A 23,286-nucleotide genomic window follows, 5' to 3' on the forward strand; every position below is an offset into this window, starting at 1 on the left:
TAATATGTGCAACAGCCAGTGCCTGTGCTATTACGTATGATGTCAGAGTTAATATGTGCAACAGCCAGTGCCTGCGCTATTAGGTATGATGTCAGAGTTAATATGTGCAATAGCCAGTGCCTGTGCTATTACGTATGATGTCAGAGTTAATATGTGCAACAGCCAGTGCCTATGCAATTAGGTATGATGTCAGAGTTAATATGTGCAACAGCCAGTGCCTGTGCTATTACGTATGATGTCAGAGTTAATATGTGCAACAGCCAGTGCCTGTGCTATTACGTATGATGTCAGAGTTAATTTGTGCAACAGCCAGTGCCTGTGCTATTACGTATGATGTCAGAGTTAATATGTGCAACAGCCAGTGCCTGTGCTATTACGTATGATGTCAGAGTTAATATGTGCAACAGCCAGTGCCTGTGCTATTACGTATGATGTCAGAGTTAATTTGTGCAACAGCCAGTGCCTGTGCTATTACGTATGATGTCAGAGTTAATATGTGCAACAGCCAGTGCCTGTGCTATTACGTATGATGTCAGAGTTAATATGTGCAACAGCCAGTGCCTGCGCTATTAGGTATGATGTCAGAGTTAATATGTGCAATAGCCAGTGCCTGTGCTATTACGTATGATGTCAGAGTTAATATGTGCAACAGCCAGTGCCTATGCAATTAGGTATGATGTCAGAGTTAATATGTGCAACAGCCAGTGGCTGTGCTATTACGTATGATGTCAGAGTTAATATGTGAAACAGCCAGTGCCTGTGCTATTACGTATGATGTCAGAGTTAATATGTGCAACAGCCAGTGCCTGTGCTATTAGGTATGATGTCAGAGTTAATATGTGCAACAGCCAGTGCCTATGCTATTACGCATGATGTCAGAGTTAATATGTGCAACAGCTAGTGCCTATGCTATTACGTATGATGTCAGAGTTAATATATGCAACAGCCAGTGCCTGTGCTATTACGTATGATGTCAGAGTTAATATGTGCAACAGCCAGTGCATATGCTATTACGTATGATGTCAGAGTTAATATTTGCATCAGCCAGTGCCTGTGCTATTACGTATGATGTCAGAGTTAATATGTGCAACTGCCAGTGCCTATGCTATTAGGTATGATGTCAGAGTTAATATGTGCAACAGCCAGTGCCTGCGCTATTAGGTATGATGTCAGAATTAATATGTGCAACAGCCAGTGCCTGTGCTATTAGGTATGATGTCAGAGTTAATATGTGCAACAGCCAGTTCCTGTCCTATTAGGTATTATGTCAGAGTTAATATGTGCAACAGCCAGTTCCTGTCCTATTAGGTAAGGTGTCAGAGTTAATATGTGCAACAGGCAGTGCTTGTGCTATTAGGTATGATGTCAGAGTTAATATGTGCAACAGCCAGTGCCTGTGCTATTAGGTATGATGTTAGAGTTAATATGTGCAACAGCCAGTTCCTGTCCTATTAGGTATGGTGTCAGAGTTAATGTGTGCAACAGCCAGTGCCTGTGTTATTAGGTATGATGTCAGAGTTAATATGTGCAACAGCCAGTGCCTACGCTATTAGGTATGATGTCAGAGTTAATATGTGTAACAGCCAGTTCCTGTCCTATTAGATATGATGTCAGAGTTAATATGTGCAACAGACAGTTCCTGTCCTATTAGGTATGATGTCAGAGTTAATATGTGCAACAGACAGTTCCTGTCCTATTAGGTATGATGTCAGAGTTAATATGTGCAACAGACAGTTCCTGTCCTATTAGGTATGATGTCAGAGTTAATATGTGCAACAGCCAGTGCCTGTGCTATTAGGTATGATGTCAGAGTTAATATGTTGACATTAGTTTGTAGTGGAAGGTGATTGCATTTTCCAGGCACTTATACTGTAGTTTCAAAAAGGAATGTTACAAAACCTCTACATAGTCTGACTGGGTACCCCACAAAAAATCACAGTAACCAAAGACTGCGACAGAGAAATGTACAGTGTGCGCATAATTAGACAATTTAGATTTTTTAATAACCCTACTTTCATATTCCCAGCAGTTATTTAACTTGACTGAGCTTTGCCTCAAGCCACATTCTTTAAAGTTGTTGCAAAGGTTTGTGTGGAATGGGGTGACCTTTCATCTGCACAACTTATACGAATGCCATAAAACTTCAATGCTAGCTACCATATATATAGTGTGGTCAGGAGGTGTATTAGATAAAGAAGATGTTCTTGTTGAACAAAACTAAGTCATTTAAGTCCGTTCAATGCTGTATCTGCCACACATTGCCAGCTTTCCTTGGCTCTGTGCCAGACACCTTTGAATCCCTCTGATGATAATTCTCCTCCTGCTCAGGGAACTCTATATTGATGTCTGCTAATACAAATAATGTTGAGCTGATAAAGCTGAACTGCCTACTCTGAATGTTGTATTTTGTCCCTGGCACAGTGTACCTATAAACAACAGCAGAGTTAGTAGATGAACTTGTCTACAGTTGTGCACAAGACTTGTAGTAAGTGGCTTGAGGTACCGCTGACTGGATGCATTGTCCCCTTGGTTATTATTCACCGTACATGGCTGCAGGAAGCTCTAGTGATATCCTATTAACCTTTGCTGATTTTAGCAAAGTGCATACCTCTGTTACAACACTCTAGGCAGAAATAAGCAATAGAGATAGGAAATGTCAGAGTGCCTTTAAGACCGGAATTTATTCAGCCACTATTGGAACATAAAACTGCCATTCAGTGGATTCTGTGATGGGCCATAGATGGCTGCCAAATCATGGATAATGTATTTCTGAGCATTTAAGGTGCAACTTTAATGCATACAGAATAAGAAGAGAAGCAGATTTTGTCTGTTTTACAGATAGGAGAGTTCTCTTTTTCTTACCCCTCTAAATTCTTTCACCCATGGTGAATTGCATACCATCTTTAAAATTCACTGCTATGCTGGCTTTCCTATAAGTCCATCATTCTGTTTGCACAGTATTATTTATGGGAGTTACTGTCTATCGAACACCAAGAGCCTGTTTAAAGACATTGCCTTATACACAGCATATGTCCTACTTGTTGCTTAGAATGAGGAAAGGATGGATGATGACCCAAGCAGGACAAATCAATACATTGTTTACATAAGGGAAAGCTTGACAAAAGAAAGATGGAAACCTTACCGCACAAAGACACACCGATACCAGTTTCCGCCTGGACCTCATGACATCTCGTTCCCCAGGTGGGGGTGGGGCAGAAAGGTGGTGCGAATGTTGCAGGTGGTGTCACAGCTTCACTAAAAGAGGGAGAAAGGCAACTGCCTGCCTTAATGACTCATACTGTGAAAAGACAGAGAGAGAGAGAGAGAGAGAGAGAGAGAGAGAAAAAAACAACAATAGCGAGATTCTCCTTGTCTGAATCGCCAAGGAGATATATACGTGTTTGTCTCTGTGTGACAAGGAAGTGATTCTCACCTACGCATTAGTCCCCAGACTCAATGAAATCTTTCATAATTTTTTTTTTCTCCTGAATCAAGCGGGAGAGGACAGCTGAGCCATTTAAGTAAACAACCCATTTCTGTTTCCATGGCAACCACAACTTTTAACCCTGTCTTAAACCACTAGCACAAATTTACATCAGAGGTGCTGTACATCCTGTAATATGGTACCTTATAGGCTGAGGACTCTGAAAAAAACGAGAATCGCACGTAAACCAGAAATTAGTAAAATGAAACTAGAAAATAAAGTCTTCCCCACAGTTAATACCTGCGAATAAGGCAAATCAGCATGCTGATGTATGTATTCCCTAGAATTGTCACTAACCTTGAAGGTGCAAGGGACAGAATTACAAAGCTCTGTCTCACCGGGTATGCTGTCATGGGTACAGAAGGACTTTCAGATCATTTCTATTAATTCTGGCTAGACTACACCATGCTTCCAAAGGCTGCTGTTATTACAACTGATATGCTATCAAAACACTTTGCATAGTGGTGCATTTTAATTACATGCAAATTAAGTACACCGTATGTATTTGCATAAAAAGCAGTAGAGACAGATTTTCTTTAGGCAAAAGGAGCTTTATTTTTTTTTCTTTTTCTTTCTGTCATTAAATTCTAAAACTTGGATTGAGTTCTCAGGAGGGATTGGTTCTGTCTCAGTTCCATATAGTGCTCACTGATGATCTTGCATGCCAAGCTTTTTAATTGTGTTTCTGTCCTAGTAAGCAAAATAAGCCAAATGGAACAGTTTTGGTACAAATTACACATTGAAAACACTTGACACAGGAGAGATGGGAAGGGAGCAGCAATAAATTTAAACCCTAGCAAAAGCACAAAAAAAAGACATTGTAGTGTAAAGCTCATGGAAAAGTTCTCCAACCATCCTTAAAAAATCTGCTGCAGTATTGATGTTAGGGAACATGAATCAGCCGCAAATGTTCATCTCCCTGCGAAACCCCAGGCATGTGGAAATGCAGTGTGAACAGCTCTCACTTAGCGTCTGGGAAATCATACGTGTGAATCAAGTAAATGTTGACCTGTAAAGTAATGCACACCAGCAGCATTTGCTTCAAAAAAGAATGTTGTTGTGCATGAGTCGGGAATGGGAGAACTAGAGTCCAAAGCTTATCAAATTTAAAGCCTTTAAGGATCATGAAAGGTCTGACTCAGCAGTGGAGCATAGCTGATGCAGTCTATATCCTTTACTGCCAGATCCAGAAAAAGAAATGACAACTTTATGTTCTGCAGATCATTAACCCAGACTGACCTTTTCTGACATTCTCTGCCACTGACATTCATGCCTCACTACCTACTCCAGCTGTTAGGCAATGGAAGATTTATAGAATTCCAGACATACAGTAGTTGTTACCATGGTAACTAGATGATACAGAAGTTTCCTGCATTTTTGCATCTTAGTAAGCCCCCTAGGCCTTGGTGCTAAATGCTGTTATCAGGGCATCTTTCTAATGTTAACTATATCACATAATTATATTAAGTAGACTGCAGATAAATTATGATCATGCATTTTAACAGTTTGAAAAAAAATGACAAAAAAGCATGAAGCCTCACAAATGAGTTTGGTTCTTAACTTCTCCCGCTTATGTCTGTTTTGGCACATCTCTGGCAGCTGTCCTTTTTTTTTTCTTCCATTAATTAAGCCTGCCATCTTGGGTAGCATGTATTTCTTCTGAGAAGAATTTAAAACTGACTGTAATACCACATGGACACTGGCATTTTCTATAACCCACCTCGCTGTCACTGATGTCAGTAGTATAATTGCGACCTGAAAAACTGCAGAGTGCCTTAAAAGTGCATGTCTCTCATTTCTTGTTAGCATTTTCCTATCTTTGCCACAAGGGAGACTTGAACTGTTGAGTGCCTACATTTACTGAGGCACTACTGGGTCCGTTTCATTTCCTGTATTCAACATGGCACTTTTCATGTTCCCCTTGGCTTCTCAGCACTGGGTGCCTGCAATGTATGTCTGAATGCTTCGTTTAATGCTTACATGATATTGTGGCATGCTGTTTGAGATGCAACTTGCAAAGTGCGTAAGTGAATGTGACATTCAACGCAGCATGGCATGCTTCTTTTAATACATGAGAAGCGGTACAGAAAGGATCATCTAAAGGTTACAAGCCGGTGTGCCATGTTTGTCTATGCAGGCAGTGTGGAATAACTTATTCCATGCCACCAGGGTAACATGGATTGATTCAACTACTTTTCCTTTAATGCAGACAGAATGCAATGATAAGGCCTGCAAGGCTCAGTGCCATGCTTTGTCTAAAGTATGCCAGGTTGTCATGTTTCATCCAATACTTGTGAGACAGAGTGTCACACTTGTTCTAAGTCACTGAGCAGCATTTTATGTTTAATATTTTTTTTTATCGTAAAAGTGCTGGTCCGCTATATTTTAATTCAATTTCTGACCAGGCAACATAAAATCTAAAAAACAACTTGGAATATAAAAGAGAATATTCTACAAAGAGTTGCAGCAGTGCACACTTTTCCCCAGACTTATCAAAAGCATTCCGATCTTTGTCAAAAGGAGAGGGACTATTTTTCACTAAGTGTGTAGCAGCAGCTGGGTTTACTAATGTTACAACTGCTGTGTCAGTTTAGGATTACTAAATAAATACATAAGACGGAGAATGCGAGATGGAAATGGACAGAATATCCTAAGAGCAGTCTTTCCTCCATGGGATTACATTGGAGACAGGGTGGTTGTATAATATATTCAGTCATTTTCCCAAGGCAAGGAACTAAGTGTTGGCTGAATATGATGTCATAACTAAGTGCAGTTTCTAGTCTTCAAAAACACAGTCATGCCACAAAATACTTAAAATTGCCAAACCTCGCACTTTGACTACTGAAAATGATTTAGCCTACTTACAAGGATACATGGATATAAGAAGAAACTGACAAAATTTCTATGGTCTAATGTACCAGTGTAACTGTTACATTTATTGCAGTGTGGTTGCCTCACTGTCACGTCCTCATCATTTTTAATAGTTGACCAAGGTCCCCTTACATTTTGTGTATTGATCTACTCATCGCCATTTCCTCTAGTAAGACATTCCATGGTGCCCCCCTCCACCTTTCTGTAAAATAGTAGTTGACAGCAGTCTTGAATTATCCTCATTCTAACCATAACCCTAGTCTCTCCTCCATCTGCTCCTTAGCTACATTTCACCTGTCACACTTGTCCCGGCTCTGTTTCCCTTACTTTCCTATGTGCATGTAAGTATTTTGAGTTTTACATGCCAGACTGGCTCTTGGCATATCTAATGCTGTAACTCTGTGGTGCATTCTTAACACCAGCTTCATCTCCCTTTCTTTGTATAATTAGTAAAACACTGCTCAGTATTGCACATATGTTCTTCCTAATGCCCCAAAAGTAGGAGGATTGTGTTATTGTCTCCCGAGTATGTTGCTTCTCTATGCAGCCTAGTATCTATGCACCAAATGTTTTGTCTATCAAGTCTGCTATAATGTTAAAGTTAAATTACAAAACAAACTCTATCAGTGTGAAGGCCTCCTGCTCCCACAGCTCAAATCCCACAACCCTAATCAAGTTGCAAAACAATGCATGATAGTTCCCCGTTCGTTCAACTTCTAAGATCAAACACAGAGCACTACTCATGTTAAAAAATTGTGTACCTCTGTCCCAGTCTCCCAACCAAATGGTGCAGATCCCATGATTCTAGTTGTATTATGAAGCAGTGTCTCATAATGTCCCAGCTTAATCTTCACATCACTAGCCATATTACAACACAGTGTCATTTCATCTTCATAGCATAAGCCCCAGTACTGATCATGTTAGAAGAGAGTGTGTGTCAGTGCCCGAGCTTAGCACTTGCAGCTCTCAAACCCCTTATGTCACTACCCACTTTCCAAAGCGATGCCTGACGCTGATTCAACTTCTCATATTCAGTACCTAGGCACTATGGAGCATAATTATGCTCCAGGTATATGATCTTTACTACATACTCATCAGACTTACCTGCTGCATCTGTATACTGAGGTGATACCATCAGTTGTTACTGAGCACATTAATTCATTGCCATAAAACGTGTAGCACTGCACCATGCATGCAATATTGCAAAGTATGAGTTCATAAAGATTTTGCACTATATTCCTTATAATGACTGGGGTTAATTAGCAATGCCACAGTGCCATACTGATGACATGGAAGGAATGAACCCCTTTATCCTGCCCTGAATCCATAACCCTTACTTCATTTAACATCAAATTAGTTTGTGTGTAAATGCCACCACAGTTATTCTGTTACAGACATTGCACAATTTCAGACATTCTCTCCCTCTGCTCTCATTTAGTTTCTTTCACCTAAGCTACAGGGGCTAGCCTATCCAAAGGACTGTAGTAAGGCAGAATACAATCCTCGTCATCCTCAGAGTGAAGGAATGCTGGACAGAGCATTCCCCCACCCCTGCCCACGCTTTGGATTCCAGTTTACCTGTTTAAAATGAGTCACCAGTGTCACAGGTGGCACTTCTACTTTTGCAGAAGTCAAAGTACCTCCAAGTCATGTTCACAAGTGACAGCAAGGGGACATGGAGAGACTAAGAAGCAGAATGGTCAGCTGCGTCAGTCTTCTATGTGCTGGTCTGTTGTGATGAAGTCAGACCTGAAATCTCAGACAAAAGCTTCAGTTTCTCAAGCTGTCTAAAATTCCATCTTTGTCTATGGTCATCAAACATTGGCAGTGACCGACAAATGAGGCTGAAGAAACAACTGGTAGAAATAGCTTTCTTCACAGGGTCATTGCTCTTACACTCAATGGCAGGATTAGTGGACATTTTTGGACCAGGTATTGTCGAACAACTGAAGAGCAGGACAGAAGAATGTAACTATGTATAGACAATTTGCCTTGTGTCTTGGATGTTTCTTCATATAAGCAATAATGACTTTAAAGAACAAAATAAAAACATACCCTGGGATTCATTAATGCCTGCACAAGTGTACACTGTTCTAGGTGAACACACAACACGAGCATAAATCACAACTTCTTCCTCCTAATTTTAGTCTTCCTACCAATTTTCTTGCAGACTTAAATATCGAGAGGGACTCATAAAGGTTGCCACAAAGTATAGACTACATTTCCGCTTAGTGTAATCTTTCGGAGTGACTAGAAAGCACAAGAAATGTGGCAGAGATGTTCCTGAAAACAGATCGTGTACACTTAGTGCATGTATTAATGAACCTGGTCCATAGAAAAGATGCAACACTTTTAATGTACAACAGTAAGAGGAGCCTGTAAACATCCTACAGTTTCAAAACAGAAATGTACTGCGTTAGGTACAAGAAAGCATGGAGCTAAAACCTGCTTCCTACTCACCTGGAAGGAAGAGCTTTAAAAAGGAAAATCATATGACAGTTTTATGTTTCCACTCTTGCACAAATTACTCTAGTAAACTTGGCATACTTTTTAATATTTAAATACACTACTGTTCGAAAAAAAAAATCCAGGCCTGTTTTGTTTTGCCCCTGGAGGACAAAGTAGTAAGGACAGGTTAAACAATCTGACTGTGTGTTCTTGACAAAGAGAAAGGGGCATACACAATTTCTTTATTTTTAAATTGTGCTCTGGATTTTATCAGCTTGAGAAAAATTGGAGGTAGATAAGTTTAGGGAAACTAAGAGGAAGAAATGTTTCTCAGAATGAGTTACAGACAAGATAAACACCCTATCATAGATAAACGGTGGATCTTAAAATATAATGTAGTCCAAACAATTAGGGTGTGACACTTCTTCGTGCAGCCTCAATGCACACACTATAAACGGTATTCCAATCAAGTATCCCATAATAGACATAATAACAGTAAAAAAGATAAAGCAGGATATTTTGAAGACATTATTTTACAGCAAAATAGTTTGCACTCTATAAATTATCCTCAACTCTAATGAGGCACACTTTATCTATCTATCTATCTATCTATCTATCTATCTATCTATCTATCTATCTATCTATCTATCTATTTGTATTGTTTCTTAAGGACTATTCAGTTCAGACCACTAGACCAAATTTGCTCATGTTTTGCGTGCAAGGTGCAAAGACAGCTTCCACTTTGTAGGGGCTTTGCCTTTAGCTCCCATATAATTTAACTCCATAGTCCACCTAGCCTTAGGTCAGTTAAAATACACCGAGTAAATTGCCCAGTCTGCTGTCCCGAAAAAAGTGTTTTAGGAATTGTTTTTTGGTGAACCAAACATATACCTCTCTTAGAGCTTGTTTATTTATTATTGTTTTTTTGTTTTTTTTTACTTTACTAAGACCAATGGGATGCAAAAGCCTCTTTACAGAGGTGATGTGTTGACATGGGAGCATTTGGTCTTGTTAGATAAGAGCTCTGTGCGACAAATAAAGCAAATACAAATTAGCAGAATCAAACCCCAAGGGCAGAATATCTTCGGCACTGTATACTTTGCTAGAAGACTATATATTCTACTATATATTATTCTGTATCAGAATACAAGGGATGCAGATTTACAGCACTGCAGCAAGCAGGTGGGTGGTGGTCTTGCATGTGCAGCTGAACACTCCCATGCGAAGACCTGCAACATTAATTGCATATGACAGAGTTGCCCAGGGCTGGGATCTGCAGGCCTGCTTATGCTTGGAATTAATTTGGGAAAGTGTTTCAGAACTCTTCTATTTTTGAGTTGTGAGGGTTGGGAGGGTGGCCTAATGGTTAAGGTGTTTGCCTTACAAACACAAGGTACAGGGTTCGAGTCTCACAAAGGATAATTGGCCAGGCTTAAAATGGCTCGCAAGGGCAGTTAGCCTAGTATGAACGTATGAACCTATGAACCTATGAAAGTCTGATGCTTTAAACAATTCTTATTATATGGATTCTTATATCAGTGTAAATAAGGGTACATGCACTTATTTTCTCATTTTGTTGTAAAAGAACAATCATGATCAGAGCCTTGCTGGTTTTGTGTACTTAACTATTAACACATAATATAGGAAACATTAGAAAACAGAATAACCTGACCAACTTGTCCAGTCATTTTTCTACCTACTGAATAAACTTATAAAACTTACTCTAAACAAAAACTCTCTCTCTTCTCATGAGAACTGCCTTACTCACTTAATATATTCTGGGAGTCTTACACTGGCTTACAGCTAGCTCAACAGTAGGGATGTTTGAAACATTCACTACTATTTCTGTGAAAAATAATTTCTCATATCTGTAATGAGCACCCTGTCTCTGCGCATTGAGTCATTTTATTATCCTATACCAATTTCTCTTTAAAATGGAGCACACTTGGATTTTGGATTCCACTAAGATACATTAACCATTATTTCATACCTCATCCATATTCTTTCTTCAAGACCATAACTACTTCTATGAATCTCTTCAACCCTCACTTTTCTATTGTTTCTGTTCCAGACAGTGCACCATTTAATCTGTGTTCTCTCAAACTGCATCAGTCCTGTTTGTAAATTTTCTAGAAAGATGCACTCTTTCTAGATGATGCAGACATGATGTTATACATGTGGCCATCACCACTAAACAAAATGTGTTCATTTGTATTTCATAGTAAGTTCTCATAAATAATTTAGTAGAAGTAGACAGTAATGCATGCAAATCAACGTAAAATTTCAATGTGAAATGTTAGTCTGCCATGAAGACTTCTGCTCTCTGTACAGAAAATAAACTATTTCAAAATAACACAGTAGTGTAACATACAGCAAGCATTTACAATGCAAAATATCACTTGTGTTCTATATAATACCATGTTAAAACAGTACTACAAGGCTTTTACAGTTTAGAAAATACATTCAAGATTTGGCTAGCTCTAGACCGCAGAGGTTTTTGGGCTCCCTGTCATGAGTGATCCCCCGTAACTGCTTCTCTCGTGACTCAAAAAATAAACTGCAATTTACAAAAAAAGCAGTGAATTTTGAAACTTGCAGTTAGACCACTAAAGATATTTCATCTTCTAATGTTTATTATGGGACAATTGGTTGTGCGCCACAACTAAAATTATGGGCGACCATCTATCTCAAAACCTTTTCCTTACAATGCAGCAACTTGAAGCAACAGTATAGTGTATGACAAGGAATAGCAGAAGGCTGGTAAGTACCCCTTTAGATAAACTAGAGGGCAATGTTTAGTGTCACTTCAACTCGAATTGTGTTCTGGCACTATCCTTATGCTCTACAGCCTGACATCCTGCACTGTCTTCTCTCCTTTGGCACTAAAAAGCTTCCAGGGAAAGGGGTAAGATGATAAATAGAACATGTGACCAGGACATGAAATTATAGATCACAGTAAGGATAAAAGGTCATGAGGTGAATGCAAATAAAGAAGGCATCATGGAAATGCTGCACAGAAAAAGAACCACAGTCATAAGCCAATACAACATCATTAGTAATTGTAGGCAAATTGCACATAAAATACTTCACTCATTTTTTTCTCTAATATCTGTTTTCTCCAGTTCAGGCTTGTTGAGAAGCTGGAGGCCTGTCCCTTCCTTCAGTGGGTGAAGAGCAAGGAGACTTATTCTGAGGCCAGTCTATTACAGATCACACACATGGCATGCACATCTACATACACTAATGGAGGATTACAAATTCCCCAGTGACATATCTTTATGTTGTGAGAGGAAACTGGACAATGGTGAAAACAGTAACAGAAAAATAGCAGATTCTGACATAAACTGAACTACAAAACCATGCAATGTGAGCAACAATTGTAAATGCTGCATTAAGGTGCTTCCCCACAATACTACAGTTCATGTCAAATGATACCGTCCCTGGTGGGAGCTAAAAATTCTTACTATAAAGAGCAGGATGCTAAGCAATGCTGCAATAAATAGTACAGCCATTCTTCCAGTCATCTATATGCAGGATGGTCTTGAAATTCTACATTTGTTAGGATCAACATTAACAGGCAGCCTTACACGGTATTTCTCTTTGCTTCTATCTGTGGGATTTGGAATCTTCTTATCTTAAGGTTAGACACCTTATACTGGAGATTTGTTGAAGATAGAGGGTCACACTGGTTTGTGCTGCAGGAAAAGGGGTCTCAGTGGAGCAACTACACTGTGTTTTTATTTTTTATTTATTTATTTATTTATTTAATTGCAGTTGGTTTACCAGGATAGTCCATTGGGCCAAATGAACCCGTTTTCAATGGAGTCCTGGGGAGAAAAGCTCCAAAACTAAATAGGTTACAATAGGTTGTTCTTAATAGTTGCACAAATTATACTCTTATACAAAGGTTAAAGATACAGAAAAATAATTTGCAAGTAAATACTTAATAGATAATACAGACTAAAAGGAAATTTAGCATGAAAATATTGAGAAATAATATCATATTCGGAAGCAGACACTTATGGGGTGTGGCTTAGAGCATTATTTCCAAATTTCATAGGGATAGTAATATGTAAGAGTTAGGGGTGAATAACAAGGAGTGTTGCAGGAGGAAACAGAGGAAGGAAGGAAGATGGAATTTGCAATTAATATGTAAGAGTTAGGGGTGAATAACAAGGAGAGTTGCAGGAGGAAACAGAGGAAGGAAGGAAGATGGAATTTGCAAGAGTAAGTTATGTGGGGTGGGAGCAAGAGCATTCCCACTGGGATACAAGATGTGAATGAAGAGATCTTTTAAAAATAAAATGGTTGTGAGTGGTGCGAATGGAAGGTGGTAGGGAGTTCCAAAGGCGTGCAAGGCCATAAGACAGACGATTTTCTCCTGGGGGATGAGTTGGTTTATATACTTCTAACAGATTTTGATTGTTGGATCGTAATACTCTATCAGGAAGGTGCATTTTAAAAGCTGATGAAAGGGAGGGACAGAGGGAAGGGTTGAAAATAAGCTTATGTGCAAGATTTAGTTGAATATATGCGAGATAACTGGGTAGCTCTAGCCATTTCAGTTTTTGGAGAGAGGAACAGTGGTGTGTGGAGGACTTGTAGTTGGTAGCGAACTTGGCAATTTTGTTGTAGCAAGAGGAAAGTTGTGTTTTTAGAGAGGACTGTAGATTAGTTAGGAGTGGATCTCCATAGAGAAGGGAGGGGATGAGAAATGAAGTAGAAAGGGTGATTTTGGTAGCAGGTGTGAGATAATAATATTGTCGGTAGAGCATACCTAGTTTTTGATGGGTTTTTTTATATTTAGCTGAATGTGAGAGCTGAATTTGAGCTGGCTATCAATTTGGACCCCAAGTAACTTGGTCTCTGACACCAGTTCCAGTGGTACATTATTTTGACTAGTGATGGAGAATGTGTTTATATCGAAAGACGTAGCCTTAGAGGGGGTAAATAACATTAATTTAGTTTTAGAGGCATTGAGTGCTAGGTGATTTGTTTTCATCCATTGCTCAGTGGTTGTAAAGGCATCCTGAGTCAGTTTTAGGAGTGAGGGGATAGAAGTGGCAGAGCAAATGATAGTAGAATCATCAGCATATTGGATGATATCTGAGAATGGGACAGAGTTGTGGAAATCATTTATAAATATATTAAAGAGAAGGGGACCCAGTATAGAGCCCAGGGGTACACCGGTGGGGGTATTTAGAAATGAGGAGGTAGCCTTTTTCCATTTGACTGCTTGATACCTGTTAGATAAGTAGATGGAGAACCAGTTCTGAGAGGAGGGGGATAAGTTGAGTTTTGAGAGTTTAGTTAATAGCAGGCTGTGGGAGATAGTGTTGAAGGCCTTGGAGAGGTCGAGTAGTAGGGTAGAAACAATTTGGCCAGAGTCTCGGGCTTTATTTACAATTTCAAGGAATGAGAGGAGGGCAGTCATAGTGCTATGATTTGGTCTGAAGCCGTGTTGTGTGGGAGTTAGTAGGTGATTATCTAAGAGATGTGGAAGGAGTTGTAGTTGGATGCATTTTTCTAGGAGTTTAGAGATGGGGGACAGAATAGCGATGGGGTGGAAATTAGTAACATTGTTATTGTTGCCACCTTTATGTAAAGGTATGATAAAGGCCTTTTTCCAAATTTGAGGTACCATACATTCTTGGATAGAACGGTTGATTAAAATGCTAATGGGGTAGGAGATTGCGTCAGCAGCTTTGCTAAGAAAGTAAGAAGGGATATTATCAGGAGCATTAGTGCATGGCTTCAGTTTTAGAAGGAGTTTCTTTATAGTAGAAGTGGGTATAGGTTTTAATGAGAAAAAAGGAGAGTGTGAAGAGGGGGAATTAGGGGCAGAAGAAGATAATGAAGTAGTTGTAGTAGGAGAAGGAGAGGAGGGACGAGAGTTAGTAGATGGGAGTGAGGATGTAGTAGCAGTGCAGGGAAGAGTGCTGGTGGGGGAGGTTGGGGGAGTATTGGAGTATGTAGTGGTGTTAGAGAAAGATGATGTTAATTTGGAAATAGAATCAATGAAAAAAGAGTTAAATTGGGTAGCCAAATCTAGGTCAAGAGCATTTGGGTCTGGGGTAGGGGTATCTGGTTTGCTGGGGTTAAGGAGAGTAGAGATACCTTTCCAGAATTTCTGAGGTTTGATTTATTATTGTTTTGGAGTGTGGAAAAGTAATTCTGTCGATCAGAGATTATGAGCTTTTTTACCTTATTTCGAAGTATTTTATATTCATTATGGACTAGGGGGGATTTGTTTTTCTGGTAGTGTGCCCAGACTTTATCTCTGTGTCACATAGATGCTAGTGTGCTTTTGGTTAGCCAAGGGGCTGTTTTAATTTTTATTCTTTTAGTCCTTAAGGGTGCCTGGGAATCAAGTAGTTTTAGGAATATTGAGTTGAAATGGGAAACTGCGTTATCTAGAGATAATGTTTTTAGACAATTCCAGTTAATTGCTTTTAGAGAGTTTGAAAAGGTTGTTGGGTTAAAGTTTTTTTGGTTACGGATAGTAATATAATTATGGGTGCGATGCAGGGGTGATGGGAGTCTATGAGTGAAGATGGGTATATGGTCACTGAGAGGATCAGGAAGAGTGCCACTGTCAGAGAAATAATGGGGATGAGAGACTAGAATCCAATCTAGAATACTGCCGCTAGAAATGTTTTTTGAGGGGTATGTCACATTGTTGATTAGCTGTGAAAAATTGTAGAGGTTGATATTATGGTGGTTTTTATGAGACTGAATGGAGGCCCAGTTAATATTCATATCTCCTAAGATTATAGTTTCATTGTTAATATTGTTGGAGAGCCAGGAGAGGATATCTTCAAGTGTAGAAATATTATCCCCTGGGGGGATGTAGATTGAGGCTATACATATGTGTTTATGTAGGTTAACTTGGAGTAAGGTGAGGAGTAGCTCAGCATTTTTAAAGTGTGGAATAGGTTTGTTATAGGGGGTAACTGATAGTGAGGATGCGTATAGCAGAGCTACTCCACCCCCTTTTTTATGGGACCTGTCTTTTCTTATGATAGAATAGTTTGAAGGAATAATTTCAGAGTCTTTTATATGGGGGTTTAACCATGTTTCAGAGATGGTTACGATGTCAGGATTATTATGTCTGAGCCAAGCATGGAGGTTTGGGACTTTGTTGACTATACTTTGGGCGTTAAAAGAAGTAAATAGTATGGACTTGTCTGCAGTAGAAGATGTGGAGGGGCCTGGGTTGGGATGGATGTCACCTGATAACTGACTGGAGATTAGATGTAAGAATGGATTAGTAAGGTAGTTGGACAGTTTAGTAAGAAGATTGGGTTCTGTTGTGAATCTAAAGCATTTGCTAGTTGCTATGGGGGTAAAATGTTTTGAGAGGTGATAAGTTTGTATGGGAAAAAGAGGAGGTTATTTATAGGATATAGATGTGGAGAAATAGGAGTGTGTGAATATGGTAGGGAGAGTTTAGGTGGTTGGTAACATGGAGGGATTGTGAGTGGTACGAGTTAAGGGGTTGGGTGAGGTAGTGAAGGTAGGATAAATTAAGAATTATTAGAAGTAAAAAGGAGATGAATGAGGTTTTGAAAGCATAATGAAATGGGGAGTATGTAAAGTTGAAATATTGTTGATGAAGTAAATTTGGTTCTAAGGGAGATATATGTATATAGGGGCTGCTAAGGACTGAAATAATAATATAAGAGTGGAGAGTTGTGTTTAGGAGTGGAGAGGGAGTGGTTAGGGAGTGGGAGTTGAGGGTAAAGAGGAATCCTATTGGCTAGGAGGGATAGTCTTGGAAGTTAATGAAGGTTAGTTTGGGCGGGAAATAAGGGAGAGGTTATTTCTAGAGAATATGTGATTGATTGGAGTAGGATGGAAGTGGGTGTGGTTATGGGGGGAATATAGGTAGGGGTGCTGGGGGCGGTGGGAATAGGGGGCAGGGTAGGGGAGCAGAGTGAGCCCGCAGGGCGAACGGAGCGGGTAGAACCAAAGAGGGCTGGACAGGATCAAGAACCTATCAGTGGAGCGTTGTGTGCAGGGGGGTAAGTTTGCTGAAAGGTAAGTAGAGGGGACCTGGATGTGTTGGGAAAGAGTGGGCTAGGAGAGTTTAGGAGACAGAGTGAGGGAAGAGATGTTAGAGCATAGAGTGAGCTAAAGAGTGTAGGAGAAATAGAGTGAGGAAAAGAATTGCTAGAGCTTAGAGAGAATACTTAAGTGAGTAAAGTGAGGTCTATGTTAGTGGAGGGAGGCTGCCACCTAGTGGACAAAAGCAGAAGTACACCTAAGTCCACAAGGACATTCTCTGGACCAAGTTGGACCGAAGAAAGAAGGGGAGCTAATATAAGTGAGGGAACGAGAAGAGGGGGAAGAGCAGAGAAGCTGGAAACTAGGGGGGTAGGCTGCTGGCTTTCCTGGCAGGGACTGTAATAAAACAGCTAGCAAGGTTTAAACAGTAAGGAATTAAAGGTTTATCAGCCAATGCACATACTTCCTTAGATTCTTCTTTGGTTCAATTTCAAAAGGGATGAGGCAGCAGAGTTGTTACAATTGCTTGGATGAGCTGTATTAATTTAGTTAGGTCTAGGTGTCCACCCAGGCGAATCGCAGGGGTAAATCAGGGCAAAAAAGTTCCTTAGATTCTTCTTTGGTTCAATTTCAAAAGGGATGAGGCAGCAGAGTTGTTACAATTGCTTGGATGAGCTGTATTAATTTAGTTAGGTCTAGGTGTCCACCCAGGCGAATCACAGGGGTAAATCAGGGCAAAAAAGCTAGCATATGGCGTGTGTGAAACTTTTAACTTGCAAACTCCACATCGTTAGTACAATACGTTAATCAGTACACACCATAACCAGAATGTAATAGCTTTAACATACTACAATAACTAAGCGCACCTTTTATAGTGTACAGTGCGTTGCTGAAGGAAGAGTGTTGTGTGAGAAGGCACACAATGAGCATGTGTTATGGGGAAGGGACGAGTAACAAAATTAAGTTGTGCTTTATAAAGTAATCAAGGGGTCACATTGTGGTTATGGACGTAATAGGGGATCAGAATGAAGTGGAGGCACACATATTTGTGAAATATATATATATATGCAAAGTAAATAAGGAATTAAGTGCTTTGACCTGGATTAGAACCCATTCACCTGGATGACTGTGCATTACCCTAATGATCTGTGGTAAATCACAGTGGAGCTATACTTTTCAGGATTGTGAGCCATTCTGAATGGCAACAACAGAGTCTTGCACAAAATGTCGTTGCATTATTACTATTATCATACCTTTGCTCCTGATGGGAATGTCCTAGGGCCATTCCTCTCATATGAGACTAATGTACCATTTCTATGACACCCCATCTCTGACTGACACCCCCATCACTGACTGACAGCTGTGTACAACTATCAGTGATGATGGCATGTCTCAGATCATTCAGGTGAATAGAAATCGAAGAATATTGGAAATGAGAAGCCCAGATGAAAACACAACAGTCCATGACAGTAGAATAAGGTAAACCCAGTTTTAGTTTGGTGTTTTTGACTAAATCCTAGATTCCTTCAGAAAGAAGTCTGCTGAACACCACATGCCATTTAAATACATTCATCTAATAAATTCTAGGCTAGTCCTTGCAATGAAGTATAAAACACCCCTTGTTTAGGAGGAACTCAAACTCTGGAAATGCAGCAGACTTTGGGAAACGTTATACTTTTAATACAACTTATACAACAGGTTTCTTGTTTGCCTGCACAATTATTTCAACACAGAGAGTGCAGAATGGGACAGTCAGCTCAGAACACAGTAAACGTTAGTAACTGTGGTGGTGGGTGCAGACAGCTCAGGACACATGAAATCTAAGTAATTGTGGTGGTGGGTGCAGACAGCTCAGGACACATTAAATCTAAGTAATTGTGGTTGTGGGTGCAGACAGCGCAGGACACAGTAAACATAAGTAATTGTGGTGGTGGGTGCAGACAGCTCAGGACACAGTAAATGTAAGTAACTGTGGTGGTGTGAGTACAGACAGTTCAGGACACACTAAATGTAAGTAATTGTGGTGGTGTGGGTGCAGACAGCTCAGGACACAGTAAATTTAAGTAATTGTGGTGGTGTGGGTGCAGACAGCTCAGGACACATTAAATTTAAATAATTGTGGTGGTGGGTGCTCAAGACACAGTAAATGTAAGTAATTGTGCTGGTGTGGCTGCAGACAGCTCAGGGCACATTAAATCTAAGTAAACGTAAATAATTGTGGTGGTGGGTGCAGACAGCTCAGGTCACAGTAAATGTAAGTAATTGTGGTGGTGTGGGTACAGACAGCTCAAGATACAGTCACTGTAAGTAACTGTGGTGGTGTGGATGCGGACAGCTCAGGACACAGTAAATACAAGTAATTGTGGTGGTAGATGCAGACAGCTCAGGACACAGTAAATATAAGTAATTGTGTTGGTGGGTGCAGACAGCTCATGACACAGTAAATGTAAGTAACTGTGGTGGTGGGTGCAGACAGATCAGGACACAGTAAATGTAAGTAATTATGGTGGTGTGGGTAGACAGCTCAGGACACAGTAAATGTAAGTAATTGTGGTGGTTGGTGTGGACAGCTCAGGACACAGTAAACATAAGTAATTGTGGTGGTGGGTGCGGACAGCTCAGGACACAGTAAATGTCAGTAATTGTGGTGGTGGGTGCTGCTTCTGTAATTCATGTTCTACACTGTATTAACAAACTAGATGACTGGTTGAATTAAAAAAAACATTTTTTGCAGCACCAACAGAGTGTGTTGGCAAAGACAAAGTGGTGCAGCTTTAAAATTTTGAATTTCAGTTAAAATTGTTTGAGAAGAAGGTTACTAAATGCAAGAACTTGCAGCTGGATAGTGTTTTTTTTTAAAGAAAGTTTGAGGAGTCGACATGTACCAAAGGGGCTTAAGAGTCTGAAAATTCCTCAATGGTACTATAAGTGAGTTCCTGTAATATTCCGAGTTTGTCAAACTGTTCAGTCGTACATGGCTGGAGATTATTGTCATATTTATACTGCATAACTTACAAGAAATGCAATCTCTAAATAAGTATATTAAACACTTGATCAAATGATTAAAGCTGATGTGTTGTTTCAGTTTAAAAATAATAACCTTGAGACATTTTTCAGTGTGTTGTTAACAAGTGTGACATCATTGTAAACAGGAAAAAGGAAAATTATATTCCCATCGGAAAGATTAAGAGCAGGAAAAAGTTTATCCCACCTTTCCTCTATACTACGCACTTCATCATAGTGTATTCGCTATTAAATGATTACCCTAGCTGCAATGTACTGTTTAGAGAAAACATTCAAGTCTGAAATATATTTTATTCATTTCTAGGACAAGGTGGCTCTGAACTCCCTTTTTTCTAAGAAAACTTCAATTCATGACAATCAAGGTGGCCTCTTTGTCAATATTTAAATGTCATGCGGTGTTCAGTATGTTTCATTCTGATGATGTCCAAGATTGTTTAGACGAAAGTGCTAAGTTAAAACTGTGTTGCAACCTCTACATTATTATGTTACATTTATATATTTTTCATAGTATTTTAACGTTATATGTTATGGTAGTAGTCCTGACAATTGCAGGTTTCTTAATGGCTTCCTAACATAATGCACACCTGTATTGGCATGCTTCTTACAGTATTGCCTCCTAACATTCCAACCCCAGTGCCTTTTGGGAAGGTTGATTCTTTCTACATATATTTGCATGTTGATGATGCTCCATCAGCTGGTCATAGCAGTTGGAAGTGAATGTGGTAGTGGATTGGAGGTGATCTTGACTGATCTCTGCGGAGTTAACGAGAAAGTACCACCATGATCATATACAAAGAACAGGACAAATGGGGGGGGGTCTTCTGTAGGGACAATATACATAGGGGTTCATTCTGCTGTGAAAATGTTTGTTGCTTTAATAAAAGATCAGGAACAAAGCTGATCAGGAAACAATAAACTTACAGCTGACGGGCACAGAGTGATATCATACTGATGTTCCTTGCGCTGTCACAGGACAGAGTTATGTGAACTCAACAAGAAAGGTCTGAAGCTGAGTATTTACAGATGATGCATGAAGATGCCTGTACTAACTCCAAACTTAAATGAAGCCAGTTTGAGAAATGCAATGTACTCTGCGAGAAGAATAAACAAAATCAAAGTGAAACATGTATAGGAGTAGAGCACATAACTGTGAATAGGAGTATAGTATAAATTCTGACCTAATTCTGACCTAATATGTCATATTCAATATGACCTACAATTCCTCACAGTATCTTGGTTATTAAATGATTACCCCACCTTCTATGTACTGTTTATAGAAAACATTCTAGTCTGAAATATATTTGATTAGTTTCCAGGACAAGGTGGCCTTGAAAACCTTCTTTCGCCATGTTAAGTCACTGCTACCTCTTCAAAGGTATGCAAGAGTTTCACAGCTACTAAAAACACTGGTGTACCATAGTCTATATTGTCTTGAAAACTTGAGTTATTATTCACGTTGTTAAATTATTTTAAGGTGTTTAAACTTTATGTTCACTACTTAGCACTTCCCAAGTTTCAACTTCTCTGATCTGGAAAACATAGTTATGAGCAAAATTTTTACTTTATCAGAAAAAAAAAAACACTTTGGTAATCAAGTTTTAAATTAGCACAGTCATCGGAGTGGGGGAGAGGGTGAATCTAATAGTTTCATAGCTAAGTACTAGACATCCTCTGTGGGCCATTGAATTAACATATTATATTTGGTTATACATTGGCCTTACCCATCTGATGGTAAATAATTATATAGTACCTTAAAGAGAATAAATGGGTTCATACCACACATAATTTGAGAAGGCCCATGCATGGGATAAAACATTTAGGAGCTGTCTCTGTTCATTAGTAGTACAGGGAGCAGTACTGGAGTAAATTATCCATTTCCCATTCATAGATCCAGGTTTTACCTGAATATGGACAGGAAATACTTTGTTTTCTGTAGATGAAGAGTCTGTTCCAGAGCAGAGTATCCTTTGCAAGATATACTTGCCCCTCAAAACTATTCTTTTGATGATACAGGAGAGGTTTAGATCCGTGGACCAAGAATTTCTGATGCCATTTGACTTGCTGATGTGTAGTAAATCCATCAGTATTAGGTCAGAGGATGCCTTGTGTGCCAAACACAGGTCACCTCTTAGCAGTCTATAGGATACTGAGTATAGTGACAGGGCTTTGAGCCAACCCATGTAGGACACACTGTTTAGGCCTTGTACGCTTTTAGTAAGGTATCTCTGTGGGCGTTCCAGTTGTTGCATGTGTTTGGATAGATACATGCCAAATGGGGCATTACATTCAATGACTGGACTAATGAGGACTGAGTAATGGGGCAGTGACATCTCTAGATCTAGACAAAATCCCTTTGTTTATAAGCTGTGCAGTACAGAATAATTTCTTACAAGAACGGACACGTTGGTTAAAAATTAAGTCACTGTCCACACAAGTTCCCAAATCCCAAACAACTGGGTCACGTGTTGGGGGTGTATTGTCAATGAGGCAGTTCCCTGGGGTGGATGACTTCCCATGCAATAATGCATTTTTTTGGCATTTAGTTTCAGGCCAAGGTTTTGGCACCAATTGTTTAACTTGAACAAATCTTCTTACAAGGTGGCTAAGTCATTTGGGGATTTAGTGATTCTTTGTAGCTTGCAGTCATCTGCAAACTTAGCCAGCCAGAGTCCTTTGATATTGGCTTTTACTTTAGAAAAGTAACTGGCAAACAGGAGACATCCCAGTACAGAATCCTGGTGTATTTGTGGAGGTAACTTCCCCTGTTTTGATGTCCTGCATCCTATCTGTGTGCTATTTGGCAATCTAGTGGGTGACATAGGGGTTTATTCCCAATTCATTTATCTTTTCCAGTGTGCCTGAGTGGGGAATTGGGTTAAACGCTTTAGTTTAATGCTATTTAAGATGGATACAGGGATATTGTCAGGACCCATCACTGCAGTATTTTTAGCTCTTCGTAACATTTTTAGTACTTGTTCTTGTGTGATTGGTGGACATGAGTCAGTTTCAGGTATACCTTGATGGACAGATGGACGGGTGAGAGGGGTCAAGTTAGAGCTACATTTATCTGCCAGTAGTTTCAATACATCTTCGGCCTCAGTTTAGGTAACACTTTCACAACCAGTGCATCGCTGCATTGTGCTTTTCAGATTACAAATGTAACTAAAAATGTGTTGTGGTTGTCTTTGGCTTGGGTGGCTATTTTAGCCTCAAACTTAGCTTTGGTGGATTTTATTAAGTTCCTGAGTTGTTTATTTCAGTGAGATGGGCTCTAACATTCTGAGAATTGCTCTTCTTACTTTTGGTCCAAATTATTTTCCTTTTATTATAAAGCTTGTTGATATTATGGTTCCACCATGTGGGCTTGTTTCTGGGGGCTGAGCTGCACTTGTTCATATGGGGTACAGCTGCATCTATGCAACTGTTTACATGCAGTTGTAGTGGGGTTGTAT

The 23,286-nt window shown here is 39.6% G+C and overlaps 1 protein-coding gene across 3 annotated transcripts in view; it reads right to left on the reverse strand.

Moving 5' to 3' along the window:
* DLG4 (discs large MAGUK scaffold protein 4) overlaps positions 1-23,286 on the reverse strand; it is a 2,742,131-nt gene that overhangs the window by 1,936,909 nt on the left and 781,936 nt on the right. Inside the window, exon 1 of one of the 3 annotated variants that reach the window (XM_044076699.1) lies at positions 3,143-3,199. The exons of the other annotated variants lie outside the window; for them this stretch is intronic. Coding sequence (XP_043932634.1) covers positions 3,143-3,184 — 42 coding nt within the window. The 5' untranslated portion in view covers positions 3,185-3,199. Of the gene's footprint in view, positions 1-3,142; positions 3,200-23,286 lie in introns of those variants that run through there. 3 annotated transcript variants of the gene reach the window in all.

Source organism: Protopterus annectens, chromosome 7.part0 (assembly GCF_019279795.1).
Source record: "Protopterus annectens isolate FY-2018-M chromosome 7.part0, PAN1.0, whole genome shotgun sequence".
In the NCBI taxonomy this organism is placed as follows: domain Eukaryota; kingdom Metazoa; phylum Chordata; order Ceratodontiformes; family Protopteridae; genus Protopterus; species Protopterus annectens.